Below are 14,399 nucleotides of genomic sequence, written 5' to 3'. Positions count from 1 at the left end.
TGGGCTTGGAGGTGAGTGAAGAGGATGTGGAGGAGTTAGTGGAGGATCTCAACAAGGAACTCACCACAGAAGAACTTCAGCACCTCCACAAGATGCAGCAAGAAGAAGTGGCAGTGGAAATTTATTCAGAGGAGGAAGAGGGAGCTAGTGGTAACATTTCCAGTGCTGAAATTAAAGAACTGTGCTTCCATTGGTCTAAAACACAGGCCATTGTTGAAAAGTGGCACCCTAATAAAGCAGTGGTTAACAGGAGCATTAACTTGTTCAGTGACAATGTGATTGACCACTTCAGAAAAATTAAGAAAAGTCGCCAACACCAGGCAACTTTGGAGAGGTGGTTCTCTAAAGAAAGCAAGCCTAGTGAGCCCCAACCCTCTACAAGTGGTGTTAAGAGATAAAGAGAGCAAACACCAGAAGCACAGTCATCTGATGTTAGCTTGGAAGGTGCCTCACCTTCCAAGCAATAAAACCCTCTCCCACCTTCCTCCTATCCAGCTTCCACATGCACCATCAGAACTCTCCACTAAGGTAAATGCAGTTATTTTCATGTTAGTACATTTATTTCTTGTTTTTATTATTATTATTATTTGATATTTAGGGCATTTACTCATCTTATTTTACCTTGAATCATGTGTATTTGCAGTTAACAGTGTCTTGATAATGGGTTTTTGGGGTCCAGGAATGGATTAATTCACTTTCCATTATTTCTTATGAGGAAAATAGTTTCTAGTTCCGAACTTTTCCCAATCCGAACTGCCGCTGGAACGAATTAAATTCGGATTTAGAGGTCCCACTGTATATATATATATATATATACACACACACACACACACACATATATATATATATATACACACACACACACACACACACATATATATATATATATATATTTACACACACACACACACACACACACACACACACACACACACACACACACACACATATATATATATATACTGTATATATATATGTGTGTGTGTGTGTGTGTGTGTGTGTGTTTTGTTTTTATGTTTTTTGTATACAAGATCGAGGCTCATGAAAGAGCTAACATTAATCACACAAAAAGTCAAACCGACACAGAAAACACAAAATAAAGGGAGCGGTCGACAAGATTGGGAGAGATGGGGCGCCTCCAATGCCCCAGGCCTGCATTAGTGTTGTGAATGAAGAATGAAGCTTTTCCCAACAAACCTGAATTAAAATGTTCATATTTTTGTCACTGAATTATTTGTAACCAAGTTATAGGAGCATATAATGAGGCTCATATCAAGAAAATAATGATATAACATAGTTGTACAACAACATTTATGCGGGACCTCGAAGGCCCCAGGCCTGCATTCGTGTCGGATTTTCGGGTTAAAAGTGAAGACTGAAGATTTTCCCACGAGCCAGAATGAATTTTTTTATTTTAATGTCACTGAATTTTGTGTAACAACATGAAAGTCGGCAAAAATGAGGCTCATTCCAAAAAGCAATTGTTCAACATATTTTTTGCAACAAAAAAAAAACATTGTGGGCCTCCGAGGCCCAATCACGGCATCCAAGGGTTAAATTTCTCGGGAATGCGATGTTGCGCCTCGCATCTCAATCGATTATAAAATTTGGACACCCTGGTACTACGATTACCTCCCGTTTGACTAGAGAAAGACAATCATGAAAAAAAATTGATTCTGAAAGCCGAGCGCAATTTGCACCCAGCGGGTGTCAAACTCACAACCTTCGGACACCGAGTGTCCACTAGGTTTGAATCCCACTCTCCTGACACCAGTTGTTGCGTAACTACCCTTGGTGAACACCGCAGGGTAACACGGATGACCAAACGAGCTTAATGCGTTCAGTTCAATGGCGGGGATAATACATTCATTCAGAACAACAGAACCTTCAGAACATTTATACGGCTTCTCTCCTGTATGTATTACTTGATGTGTTTGTAAAGTTGATTAACAAGTGAAATCCTTGCTGCACACAGGACATTTATAAGGCTTCTCTCCGGTGTGTTTTAATTGATGTCTTCATAAAGTTGATGAACAAGTTAAATCCTTGATTCACACAGGACATTTTAAAGGCTTCTCTCCTGTGTGAGTTCTTTGATGTGTTTGTAATTGTGATGAACAAGTTAAATCCTTGATTCACACAGGACATTTATAAGGCTTCTCTCCTGTGTGAGTTCTTTGATGTGTTTGTAATTGTGATGAACGAGCAAAATCCTTGCTGCACACAGGACATTTATAAGGCTTCCCTCCTGTGTTAGTTCTTTGATGTGTTTGTAAATGTGATGGACGAGCAAAATCCTTGCCACACACAAGACATTTATAAGGCCTCTCTCCTGTGTGAGTTCTTTGATGTGTTTGTAAATGTGATGAACGAGCAAAATCCTTGCCACACACAGGACATTTATAAGGTTTGTCTCCTGTGTGTGTTCTTTGATGTTTTTGTAAATCTGATGAATGAGCAAAATCCTTGCCACACACAGGACATTTATAAGGCCTCTCTCCTGTGTGAGTTCTTTGATGTATTTGTAAATCTGATGAACGAGCAAAATCCTTGCCACACACAGGACATTTATAAGCTTTGTCTCCTGTGTGTGTTCTTTGATGTATTTGTAAATGTGATGAACGAGCAAAATCCTTGCCACACACAGGACATTTAAAAGGTTTGTCTCCTGTGTGAGTTCTTTGATGTGTTTGTAAATCTGATGAACGAGCAAAATCCTTGCTGCACACAGGACATTTATAAGGCTTCTCTCCTGTGTGAGTTCTTTGATGTATTTGTAAATATGATGAACAAGCAAAATCCTTGTTGCACACAGGACATTTATAAGGCTTCTCTCCTGTGTGAGCTCTTTGATGTCTTTGTAAATGTGATGGACAAGCAAAATCCTTGCTGCACACAGGACATTTATAAGGCTTCTCTCCTGTGTGAGTTCTTTGATGTCTTTGTAAATGTGATGGACAAGCAAAATCCTTGCTGCACACAGGATATTTATAAGGCCTCTCTCCTGTGTGTGTTCTTTGATGTGTTTGTAAATGTGATGAACGAGCAAAATCCTTGCTGCACACAGGACATTTATAAGGCTTCTCTCCTGTGTGTGTTCTTTGATGCATTTGTAAATATGATGAACAAGCAAAATCCTTGCTGCACACAGGACATTTATAAGGCTTCTCTCCTGTGTGTAACTTTCGATGTGTTTGTAAATTTGATAAACGAGTGAAATTCTTGCTACACACACGACATTTATAAGGTTTCTCTCCTGTGTGTTTTACTTGATGACATTTCAATGTTGATAACCAAGAAAATTCCTTGCTGCACACATTGCTCTTGTATGGCGTCCCCCGTCTGTGTGTTGCTTGACATCTCTTTGAAGATTTTAATGAGATAAATGTTTTCTTGCAAACAGAACACTTGTGCAGCTTCTCGTTCCTTTCAATTTTCTTGAATGTCGAACTACAATTGTTCTTAGTCAATACACTGCGATAGTTGTTGACTTCCTGATAAGAAGTCTGTGTCATTTTCTGATTGAATGAAACTTCACTGTCAAACAATTGCGAACTTGACTGAGAATAAAAAACCAATTTCAATTGATTCTCTGCAGAGACAATTCAAAAAAACCATCAATAAATCACAATTACTGTGAAACATCATCATTTTAAAAAGCAGAATGAATAGTACTCCATTACCATTGAAAACTGGTCCTTTGTCTCTGTTCATCTGCCATGAGGCAGAACCGAAAGTAAAGGATCAATGTTTAAGGTCTCGTGACAAGAATGCTTTGAGATTTAGAGGTGGTTTATATGTAAACTAGGGCATGCCCGTACTATATATATATATCTAAAATTATATCCCCCCCCTCTATTTACATGAAATGGTTTGGTCCATTAACAAAGCCAAAGCGAACGGCTTGCGAGTACGGTGACAATCCCCCCCCTCTATTTACATGAAATGGTTTGGTCCAAAGCGAACGGCTTGCGAGTACGGTGACAATCCCCCCCCCCTCTATTTACATGAAATGGTTTGGTCCAAAGCGAACGGCTTGCGGAGTTTGGTAAAGAAATCGCCATAGCGTGCACAAACGCGCAGGAAAGCGAAAGAATCGCAAATTAGTTTTAATAAGTTTTAAAACATAGTTTAACGCCGAGTACGGTGACAATTCCCCCCCTCTATTTACATGAAATGGTTTGGTCCAAAGCGAACGGCTTGCGAGTACGGTGACAATCCCCCCCCTCTATTTACATGAAATGGTTTGGTCCAAAGCGAACGGCTTGCGGAGTTTGGTAAAGAAATCGCCATAGCGTGCACAAACGCGCAGGAAAGCGAAAGAATCGCAAATTAGTTTTAATTAGTTTTAAAACATAGTTTAACGCCAACATAGCGGCAACATAGTTTGCCAACGTGAAATAAATGAATACGCTCTCAAATGTGCCGTCCGAGGCAGAGTCTGTTCGCCACGTTCGGCACACGTGATAGCTCGCTGCTCTCTGATTGGTTGAATCGTTTTTTGGACATAGCTCGCTAACTACTTGTCCGATTAATATGAAACCTTGAAAAGGCACATCCTCGGGTCCCCAGCAATATACCTGGCAAGTTTCAAGTATATCGGACCCGTGGTTGTCGAGAAACAGCGGTCACAGACAGACACACAGAGATTACTGGCATTATAGATAGATGAAGGGTGCTGAACAAAATGGGTGGTAGTTATCCTTTCAAGATTGCTAACTTTTCTGGCTCCGTGCCATAAACCAATATAGCTGTCGCCAGAATATAAATTGGCCCTAACGTACCAGACGTGGTTCATGTGTTTTTTCATACATTTTATAATTAATGGATGTCAGGGAATACATTTTTACCAGAAAATAATATTTATATTAAAAGTAAATGTCCAAATCCCAAGAAGGCTGGCAAAATCCAAGATTAGCACTAAAATCTCTCCCACTCTCCTTTTCCCTCCTTCACCCTTCCTCTCCTTTCCTTTCCTCCTCTGTGGTGGCCCTGAATTTGTGAAGGTGGGGGTACACCATCCTACATGTGGGGGATCGATGGGTCGCTCTTACGGGATTATCGGCTGTCTCCATGCTTGTAATCAAGGCTTGTTCAACACAGAACTGAACTGTCTGGGGTATGCAACAACAACAACAACAACAACAACAACAACAACAACGGGCTGGCTGATGTACGGCTTTGTTGATACAGCGACAGCAACAAGTTAAAAAAAACCCCACAACAAGCCATTGAATCAGAAGTTTACCACCGTGGATGTACCCTCTTTTACACCACCTTATTAAACACGTCAATGAGTTATTCATGCCCGTAGTTTGTGTCCTTTATGATGTCCTTAAAAACAGTATGTTTCGTGTTCGGAAGGATTTTAAATTTTGTTTGATTGCCAGACTAACAGACAGGCTGAAGTAATTCCGAAAAAGCAAGTGTGAATGCATGCTCAAGACGAGACTCCGTCAAATTTAGAGCCAACACACTGCTAAGCTGCACGTTCATATTCCGATTAGTGTACGATATTCAAAATATGAAATTAAAAGGAAAGTATGTCGTTCCTCAAACACAGACTGACAGTGACATTTGTCAGACAGATTGAGTGAACCAATTGTGTCACCCCACTTTCCGCTACGCACGCAAGATAAAAGGAAACGTCCCAATAAGCCGAGGATGTCTTCGTTGAATGATCTTATGACAGGGTTTTTTTTTTTAAAGGTCTGCCGGGCCACCAAATAGTCCATGGGCCAAACCTGAAAATTTGACCCATCGGTACCATCTCTTGTGGCAAAGCCTCACTGTTTTTTTGATAGTTTAGGGCCTACATATGATGAATTTTGGTGACAGCAGTGTGAAATTGGCAGCTTTCTGGTCGTTATCACCTCTCAAACATCACCCTACCGCTATAATTTGAAGCCCAGAATTTGGGGGTAGGGGAAACTAAAATGACTGTAGTTTCGCTCTGGATGGGTCAATCTTAACAATATACCACTCATAATGTCTGTCTATGTACCCGCTATCTTAATCAAGAAGATTTATGCAAAATATTTCATTATGTAGGTCACCAGAGGTCAAAAGGTCACCAATTTTAGGGGGTGCCCAAAATTGACCATCGGGCAAGTCATGTTGCGAGAATAAAGTAACAAATCACCCAATGGTGATTTAAACACTTGGAATGCATATTTTAGAGGTCTTCAGATGATTCTAAGGGGACATTATTGAGTTGCTTTTGCAAAATTTTATTTCAGAGCAATTGATTTTGAACCATTTCTTGTAAATACCTAAAATCCAGGGTTTCGGGGGTAGGGGAAACCATAATGACTGTAGTTTTTGAGTGGATTGACCAAAATTGAAAATCTAATAGTCACATTGTATGTCTGTGTACGCTCTATCATTATGAGAGTGTGAGATTGTGAGATTTGTCAGGATTGAAAGACATGTTCCACTTGTTTGCCCAGTCTGATTTTGTCCAGGTCTGCAGAGAGTGAGGAGGCTGCAGACTGCCGATCTGAGGGATGAGGAATGGAGCGGAAGAGAGTGGAGTCATCAGCAAAGAGATAGAGAGGATTTTCAAGAGAGTCAGAGAGATCATTGATGAAGACCATAAAAAGCACAGGGCCCAGAACACTGCCTTGGGGAACTCCAGCCTGAACAGGAAGAGGAGATGAGAGAAACCCATTCAGGGCCACACGTTGACTACGACTAGAGAGGACGTCCGCCAGCCATGCGTGGAGATTTCCATGGATACCAAAGGAGGAGAGTTTGGTGAGCAGAGCGGGGTGCCACACCGTATCGAAGGCACGTGATATGTCGAGGGAGACAGCTCTAATTTCCTGTTTGGCATTGAGGACCTCCATCCATTGTTGAGACAGCAGAAGCAGCATGTCCAGAGTAGAGTGACCTGGTCTGAAACCAAATTGATGATCAGAGATCAAGCCATTGGAGAAGAGGAAAGATTTCATATCCGAAGCAATGATGGATTACATGACTTTGCTGAGAATCAGCCTTCTCCCAATTTTTTTCAATGCCGTGAACAAACTTTGGTACTTCACAGGTGATGAAGGTTGTGGTCAAGTTTCATCGAAATAGTGGTAGAATGTTTTGGAAAAGAAAGGTTGAATCGGTCTCCCCTCTTTTTGCTTGGAGGATTTTTTTCCCGATGTTTAAAATCATTATTCTATTAAAATTGAAGCATCAACTTGATTGCTGCGGCGTGTATCGTTTTCTATGAACTCTCTCATTACTATAGCATGTCATCTACCCTTATCCCAGTATTCCCTTTTTATACAACAACAACACAACATGCATTTTAAAGGCCATTTTCCCTGCTAGAGCGGGGGTTAGCCTTGCGGTCCCCATGACAATCTTCTCCATTTTGCCCTATTTTCTGCATCTCTCCTTGTTAACCCCCTTGCCCGCATTTCTTCTTCCACCATCGTTAGCCAAGTCTTTCTCGGTCTTCCCCATCTTCTACTTCCTTTGACATTCATTTCCATCACTCTTCTCAACCAGTCGCTTTCATCCTTCCTCAACACATGACCAAACCATCTCAACCTGTTCCTCTTAACAGCATCAATCACAGGCTCTATTCCCATCATCTTTCACAATTCATCATTTGTCTTCCTCTCTCTCAACGATACTCCACACATCCGTCGAACCATTCGCATTTTCACCCTTTCCAACCTTTGTTGCTGCTCAACGTTCATTACCCATGTCTCACTCCCATAAATCATAACACTTCTTACACATGCAGCATACACCTTTCCCTTCAGCTTCAACGACACTCCCCTCATCATCAGCACGCCACTCAGTTCCCGAAACTTCTTCCATGCACATCTCACTCGAGCAACCGTTGCCGAATCTGATCCACCTTCTCCATTCAGCATGTCTCCGAGGTAGCAAAATGTTTTCACACCTTCCGGCTTCACGCCGTCTCCAAGATCCAACTCAACATTTCCTCCATCTGCAGCTCCCTCTGTGCACACCTTACATTTGAATGTAGCTGCCACACTGGTTAATGACCCTCTCAGACCACTACATTTTTGATGAACCCACTCAGCGCACATTGTACATTGAATGGAGTTCACTCTGACACCCTTCCTACACACAGCACAGGGCCACTTCCCAGTTCTTTCCACCTCACCACATGCTTTACCGCTTGCCATCACCTTCGTCTTTCCGATATTCACCTTCAGACCTTTTGTCTCCATACATTCCTTCCACGTGTTCATCTTTTCCTTCAGTCCATCCATACTTTCCGCAATCAACACCAGATCATCTGCATACAACAACTCCCACGGTAAACCCTCCTTTACGTTCTGAGCCAGCACCTCCATCACAGCTACAAATAGTAGTGGACTTAGTACCGACCCCTGATGCACTCCCACCTTCACCTCAAACTCACCACTGTTCCCATCCTTCGTCCTTACAGCTGTGCGCGCTCTTTTGTACATTGCCATCACTACTCTGATCAACCATTCCTCCACTCCTAACTTCCTCAATGCCCATGTCAATACTTTGCGTGGAACCCGATCGAATGCTTTCTCCAGATCAACAAACCCAAGAAACAACTTCTTCCTCCTCTCCATGTACTTCTCCTGCAACTGCCTCACAATGAAAAGCGCGTCTGTCGTTCCTCTTCCTGGCATGAATGCAAACTGCATTTCGTCGATCTTCACTTTCTTCCTTATCCTCCTCTCCAACACCCTTTCCAATACCTTCATTCCATGCTCCAATAACTTTATCGCTCGGTACGAGCCACACTCCAGAGGGTCACCTTTCCCCTTGTATAGAGGGACGAGGGTACTCAGTTCCCAATCCACTGGAATGCAGCCTTCTTTCACCACCAGATTACAGATCTCTGTCATTCTCTTCACACCCCAACTTCCTGCTGCCTTCAACATATCTCCCACAACTCCCGTCGGCCCTCCCGCTTTTCTACCCTTCATTGCTTTTATCGCTTCCTCAACTTCCTTCTCAGTTATCTTCTCTGCCGGTCCTAAAACTGGGTTACTCTCTATGTTGCCATCCCTACCTCTACCTTTTAATAAACCCATTTTAATTATACGAGATGTTTTCCCACCTTTTACCTCCAGTGTGCTGCCTTGTCCGGCCTCAGATCGATTCTTGGGTTTTGAAAATTGTAAAGAATAGTTAATTGAACGCAGTATACATTTAGTAAGCTCAACGATCTTCTGGAGCAGCCAAAGCTCCTGATGCCTCAGCGACGTTTGTCAGAGCCATTGATGCGACACAAGCTTGACTGTGTGCACACTGTATAAACTGATCAATCCTTCGACATGATGTTGAATTCAAGCCTTTCATTGATAATCAACCAAACCAAGTGGAGCTGTGCTGTGTGTTCTGTGCATGGTTCTGCTTACCTTCATGCTTCTTCGGAGCATTCTTCAGCTCCCAGAGAGAAAAAGCACAAGGTTCCTGCTTTACACACTCATTGCTCAAAGCATCCTGGGAACTCTGAGAGAAGTCACTTTGAAAATCTTCCATCTTCACTGGATGAACCAGATCTGTAAACAATATGATCTCATGTTATTTAAGTAAAGAGATAAAATGAATACCAAAAAAACAAGGAGAAAAAGACATGAAATGTCGAAGTCCCTGCGGTTTTAGTTATTTTTCTGTGCAGAGTTGAAGGCCGCCAGTCGGCCATCTTTGCTCAGATTACAAAACAAAATCTTTTACATATGTATACTCATGTATTGTCCATGTGGCAAGTGTAAACAAAATTCATCCATGCATGTCCAATAAATGGTTGGAGACACAATTAAGTAATACACTAGCTGAAAGTCGGCCACCATTGTTGTGATTTCGAAAAAAAATGACATGCATATGTAAGCCATCATTCATGATCTGTGTGCCAAGTTTGAACAAGATCGGTAAATGCATGTTTGAGAAATGGTTGAAGAAATTCCCTTTTGATAAACCCATTTTAATAAATGAGACGTTTTCCCCAACTTTCACCTCACGCATGTTACACAGCCTCAGATCAGAGTGATTATTGGGGTTTTCAACATCAGGTTTTGTTTTTACAACTAAAATAGCCACCAGCCAGACATCTTTGATCGCATTGTGGATCAAAATTATTTGCACATGCAGTATATATCTTCATGTATTGCCTTTGTGCCAAGTATGAACAAAATAGGGTCCATATATGCCAGAAATATGGTTGAGGACGGATGTATTAACGCATGGATGGACAGGAAAGACCCAATGATATACAAATGTGCTTGTGATATACAAGGTGGATGTAGAAGAAGCAATTTGCATCAGATGTTGTCATTGTGACAATAATGTCAGGCAGAATGTGATCATCACTTGTATAAGGGACCGTGTGGTAACTGTGATCTCATCCTATGATCAAAGGGTGTGCTTGCACATTGCATTTAGTTGATCTTGAGGAAGGCATCACTGGACTGGTACGTCCTGAAGAAGTTTCTGGCTGTTAACAAATAGCAAGTGCAACCACTTCACAAGAGGAAAAAGAAAGAAAGATAGAAGCGCATTCCACTCCAAGCACTTTGGCGCACCCTGCTACGTACATGGCGAACGCACAAATATTATTACCCTTGCTCGAGGGTATTGCATTTGAGTCAGTTTGTCTGTCTGTTTGTCCGCATACAATAAATATGATTTTCTCTGCAACCGTTGGTCCGATTGACAGGACATTTTCACCATAGATGTGTCTCCTCCTGTATAAGTTTTAAATGATAATTATGACGTCATATGTCATGTGGTACAGTCACCATCTTTGAAAAACCGAAAAAATGCACCTCTTTATCTCTGAAAGCGCTGCATAGAAAAAAATTGAGACATGGCTCATTGTAAAGAAATCTCCATGCGGGATTACATACAGTCACGTGAAAAAGTAAGTACACCCCATGTAAAGTTTTGACTTTTTCAACATATTTCAACATCCAGCTATTTGATCTTCATTTCAGCAATATTGAGAGATAAATGCTTGCAATCTTGTTGTTCCGCCCCCCTTTTTTCTCGAGCCGACCGCATGGTCAATGGCGGCCAAGGCGAACGCTAACCAAGGCGCGTAACAGAATTGGGAGGGACAAGGCACCGTCTGTAGGGGTGCATAATGGCGGCGTTTGGAGAGAGCGATTGGGAAATGAGAGAATGGGGCCTATCTTATTTGATTAATGCAACGCAGATTCAACTATTGGGAACACGGCCTTATCTAGACACATAATAAGGAAATAACTGAGATTTCTCAGGTGACCTACGTGTTGCATATGGACTAATTAAGGGTGCGACCTTTAACCTTTTAATAATGGAATATTTACAAGAATTATTTACAAAGTGAGGGATCTAAAACCGCAACACTGGTCAATGGTGTTTGGAGCGAGCGCTAAGGCGACGAAAGCTCAATGCAGCGAACGCTGCTAATCAAACCACGTGACAATTTGGGGAGACTGTTGGGGAGACCATGTGACTGTTGTGGATTCGGGGGTCGGCGATCCCCTTATCAAGGTGGGGGTGGGGGAAAGGAAAGTGAGAGACAGAAAGACAGAGACAGAGAGAGAGAGAACAAATGATGAATTGCGATAGATGATAGGAATAGAGCCTGTGATTGATGCTGTGAAGAGGAATAGGTTGAGATGGTTTGGTCATGTGTTGAGGAAGGATGAAAGTAACTGTTTGAAAAGAGTGATGGAAATGAATGCAGAAGGAAGGAGAGGATGGGGAAGACCGAGAAAGACTTGGCTAAAGATGGTTGAAGAAGAAATGCGGGCAAGGGGGTTAACAAGGGGAGATGCAGAAAATAGGGCAAAATGGAGAACATTGTCATGGGGACCGCAAGGCTAACCCCCACTCTTGCAGGGAAAATGGCCTTAAAATGCCTGTTGTTGTATTTAAATTTTGTAGTCCATTGTATAATTTAAATAAACATAAATGCAAATTTCGCATGTGGAAAAAGTAAGTACACGTCTTCCATAAATTTTGTTTCACGTCTTCCATAAGCCTCGACCATGTATGACAATGAAAAGTACTAAAACTAAAACTAAAACTTCAACTACAACTACAACTACAACAGCAATGTGCGTTTGTGGTTCAAACCTTCATGTTGAGGGAACGAATCATCGACGAACTCGGACTTCACCTTCACCTTCACAATAACACCTGAAACAAAAACAATCCATTAAAACTAAACTTTCAGGAACCAGCAGAAGGTGTCGGTGCGGAGAGAACGACACGTACCGGGTCCCGGGTCTTCATCCTCGGGTGGACCGACCCTGGACCCGCGATCTGAGGGAGAATCTCCAGGAATGGAGAGATCTCGGTTCATGGCGCACCGGAGGGGACTGGAGAGTGTAAACACTGTAAAGTGCAGTAAAGTACACGGATTTAAGGTGGTGTGTGGTCGTGTGCTACACTCTGACACACGAGTACAAACCACATGTTCCGGTAAAAACGAACCACGACCACGTGATGCGTTCCTTCCAAAAACAACACGATCTCATTCGCGATTTCCACAAAACAGATTCTCCACGTTAATCACGTGATCGATACCGGGTACCCACGATGTCTTGTTTCCCATTGTAAACATTTTTACATTACCTTTTATCATATTAACTAACTCCATATGTTTTATCCGTTTGTGTTCAATCATTGTCATTCCACAGAATAATTTTTCTCTATGTTCTGTGGTCCGTGTGTTCTGGAGCATTTGTGGGTGATACTCTCGTGCGGTGCTATGCGCACGACTTGTTTGCCAAGAAGAGAAGCAACAATGCAGGTAACCAAAAAAGAGTCTTTATTACAAAGCTCAACTATAGCACTGAGGTGCTCGGGGCCGCGCGCCCCGTGTATATCCCGAGGCCACGCCTACCCCTCGGGTACCCCTACGCCTACCCCTCGGGCGTGGCCGACACCGTCTTGGTGCGCGGAATGATGTCAACGCGCCAGCGAGCCATCGTGTCCGCCACACGCGCCCCCCCAAGAATTCCCGTGCACCTGAAGGGTCAGTTTGCGGGGCAAACGGTGGACCCGGCCAAAGCGCCCTCTGGCGGCTGGCGGGGTCTGGGATGCCGGGGTGTCATCTGGGATGCCTCCGGTGGCGCCTGGGATGGGTGCAGGACCGGGGGGGAGCGTGCCGGCGGGGCCGGGCGGCGGCCCCGCTGCGGGGGCCGAGCCACTGGCGGGGGGTGGTCCACGTCGAGGTGGGCCGGCTTGAGGCGGTCCACGGAAACGCGGTCAGGAGTACGGCCGATGTCGAGGGTGAAGTGTTTCGCCCCGGTCTGCAGCACGCGGAAGGGCCCGTCGTACGGGGGCCACAGCGGTGTCCAGTGGGCGTCGTGGCGGACGAACACGTACTCCGTTGTGCGAAGCTCCGGGGCGACGTGCGTTGGCGGGCACCCGTGGTGCGCCGTCGGCACCGGGGCGAACCTCCGGGCGGTCTCCTGCAGTGCGGAGCGCTGCTGCGCCGCGGACCATGGTGCCGTGGAATCGGGGAGGAACTCGCCCGGCACCCGCAGCAGTTGTCCGAAGACGAACTCTGCCGCGGATGCGCGCAGGTCGTCCTTGGGCGCCGTCCGGAGGCCCAGCAGGACCCAGGGGAGCCTGTCGACCCAGCCGCCGTCGGGGAGGGTGGCCCGGAGCACGCCCTTCAAGGAGCGGTGGAAGCGCTCGCACAGGCCATTGGCCTGGGGGTGGTAGGCCATGGTGCGGTGCAGCTGGACGCCGAGCCCCCGCGCGACCGCCCCCCAGAGCTCCGAGGTGAACTGGGTGGCCGCGGTCGGACGAGATGTCCGAGGGGGCGCCGAACCGGGCAACCCAGGTGGCGATGAACGCCTGCGCGACGTCCGCCGCCACCAAAGGCACGACCTCCGGCCACCGGGTGGTGCGGTCCACCATGGTGAGGACGTGGGTGAAACCCCGCGAGGGGGGCAGAGGTCCCACCAAGTCCACGTGAACGTGGTCGAACCGACGTTCGGGCACCGTGAACGGGGCCAACAGGGCCTGGGTGTGGCGGTGCATCTTTGCGCGCTGGCACGCGAGGCACGTCCTGGTCCAATCGCGGACGGCCTTCCGGGGGCCATGCCAGACGAACTTGTCGGCGACCAACCTCTGGGAGGCCTTCGTGCCCGGGTGGGACAGACCGTGGATGGCGTCAAAAACCCGGCGCAGCCCGCGGGCACGATGGTGCGAGGCCGCCCGAGGGAGGCGTCGCACAAGAGGGCCGTGCCCGCGCAGTCGAACGGCACTTCGGTGACGCGGAGGCCCGTGACGGCGGTCCACAAGGCCTGGACGTCGGGGTCGGTGGTCTGGTCCACCGCCATCCGGGCATAGTCGATCCCGAGGTGGACCGCGTGGGCGACGGACCGGGAAAGGCAATCCGCCAACGGGTTGTCCTTTCCCGCGACGTGCTGGATGTCCGT

The 14,399-nt window shown here is 45.3% G+C and overlaps 1 protein-coding gene across 1 annotated transcript; it reads right to left on the bottom strand.

Annotated features, from left to right (window-relative positions):
- Positions 1-2,135: 2,135 nt before the first annotated feature.
- LOC144892115 (uncharacterized) lies at positions 2,136-12,307 on the bottom strand. The gene is made up of 4 exons (XM_078777331.1): positions 12,220-12,307; positions 12,079-12,141; positions 9,375-9,518; positions 2,136-3,592 (listed from the first exon to the last, which is right to left on the bottom strand). The coding sequence occupies exons 1-4, from the start codon at positions 12,305-12,307 to the stop codon at positions 2,136-2,138; spliced, it is 1,752 nt and encodes a 583-aa protein (XP_078633457.1).
- Between the last annotated feature and the right edge of the window lie 2,092 nt (positions 12,308-14,399).

The sequence above is a fragment of the Myxine glutinosa genome, chromosome 5, assembly GCF_964187855.1.
Source record: "Myxine glutinosa chromosome 5, kmMyxGlut1.1, whole genome shotgun sequence".
NCBI classification, from domain to species: domain Eukaryota; kingdom Metazoa; phylum Chordata; class Myxini; order Myxiniformes; family Myxinidae; genus Myxine; species Myxine glutinosa.
The sequence above is the reverse complement of the archived record's forward strand: the minus strand, read 5'-3'. Positions and strand labels throughout refer to the sequence as shown.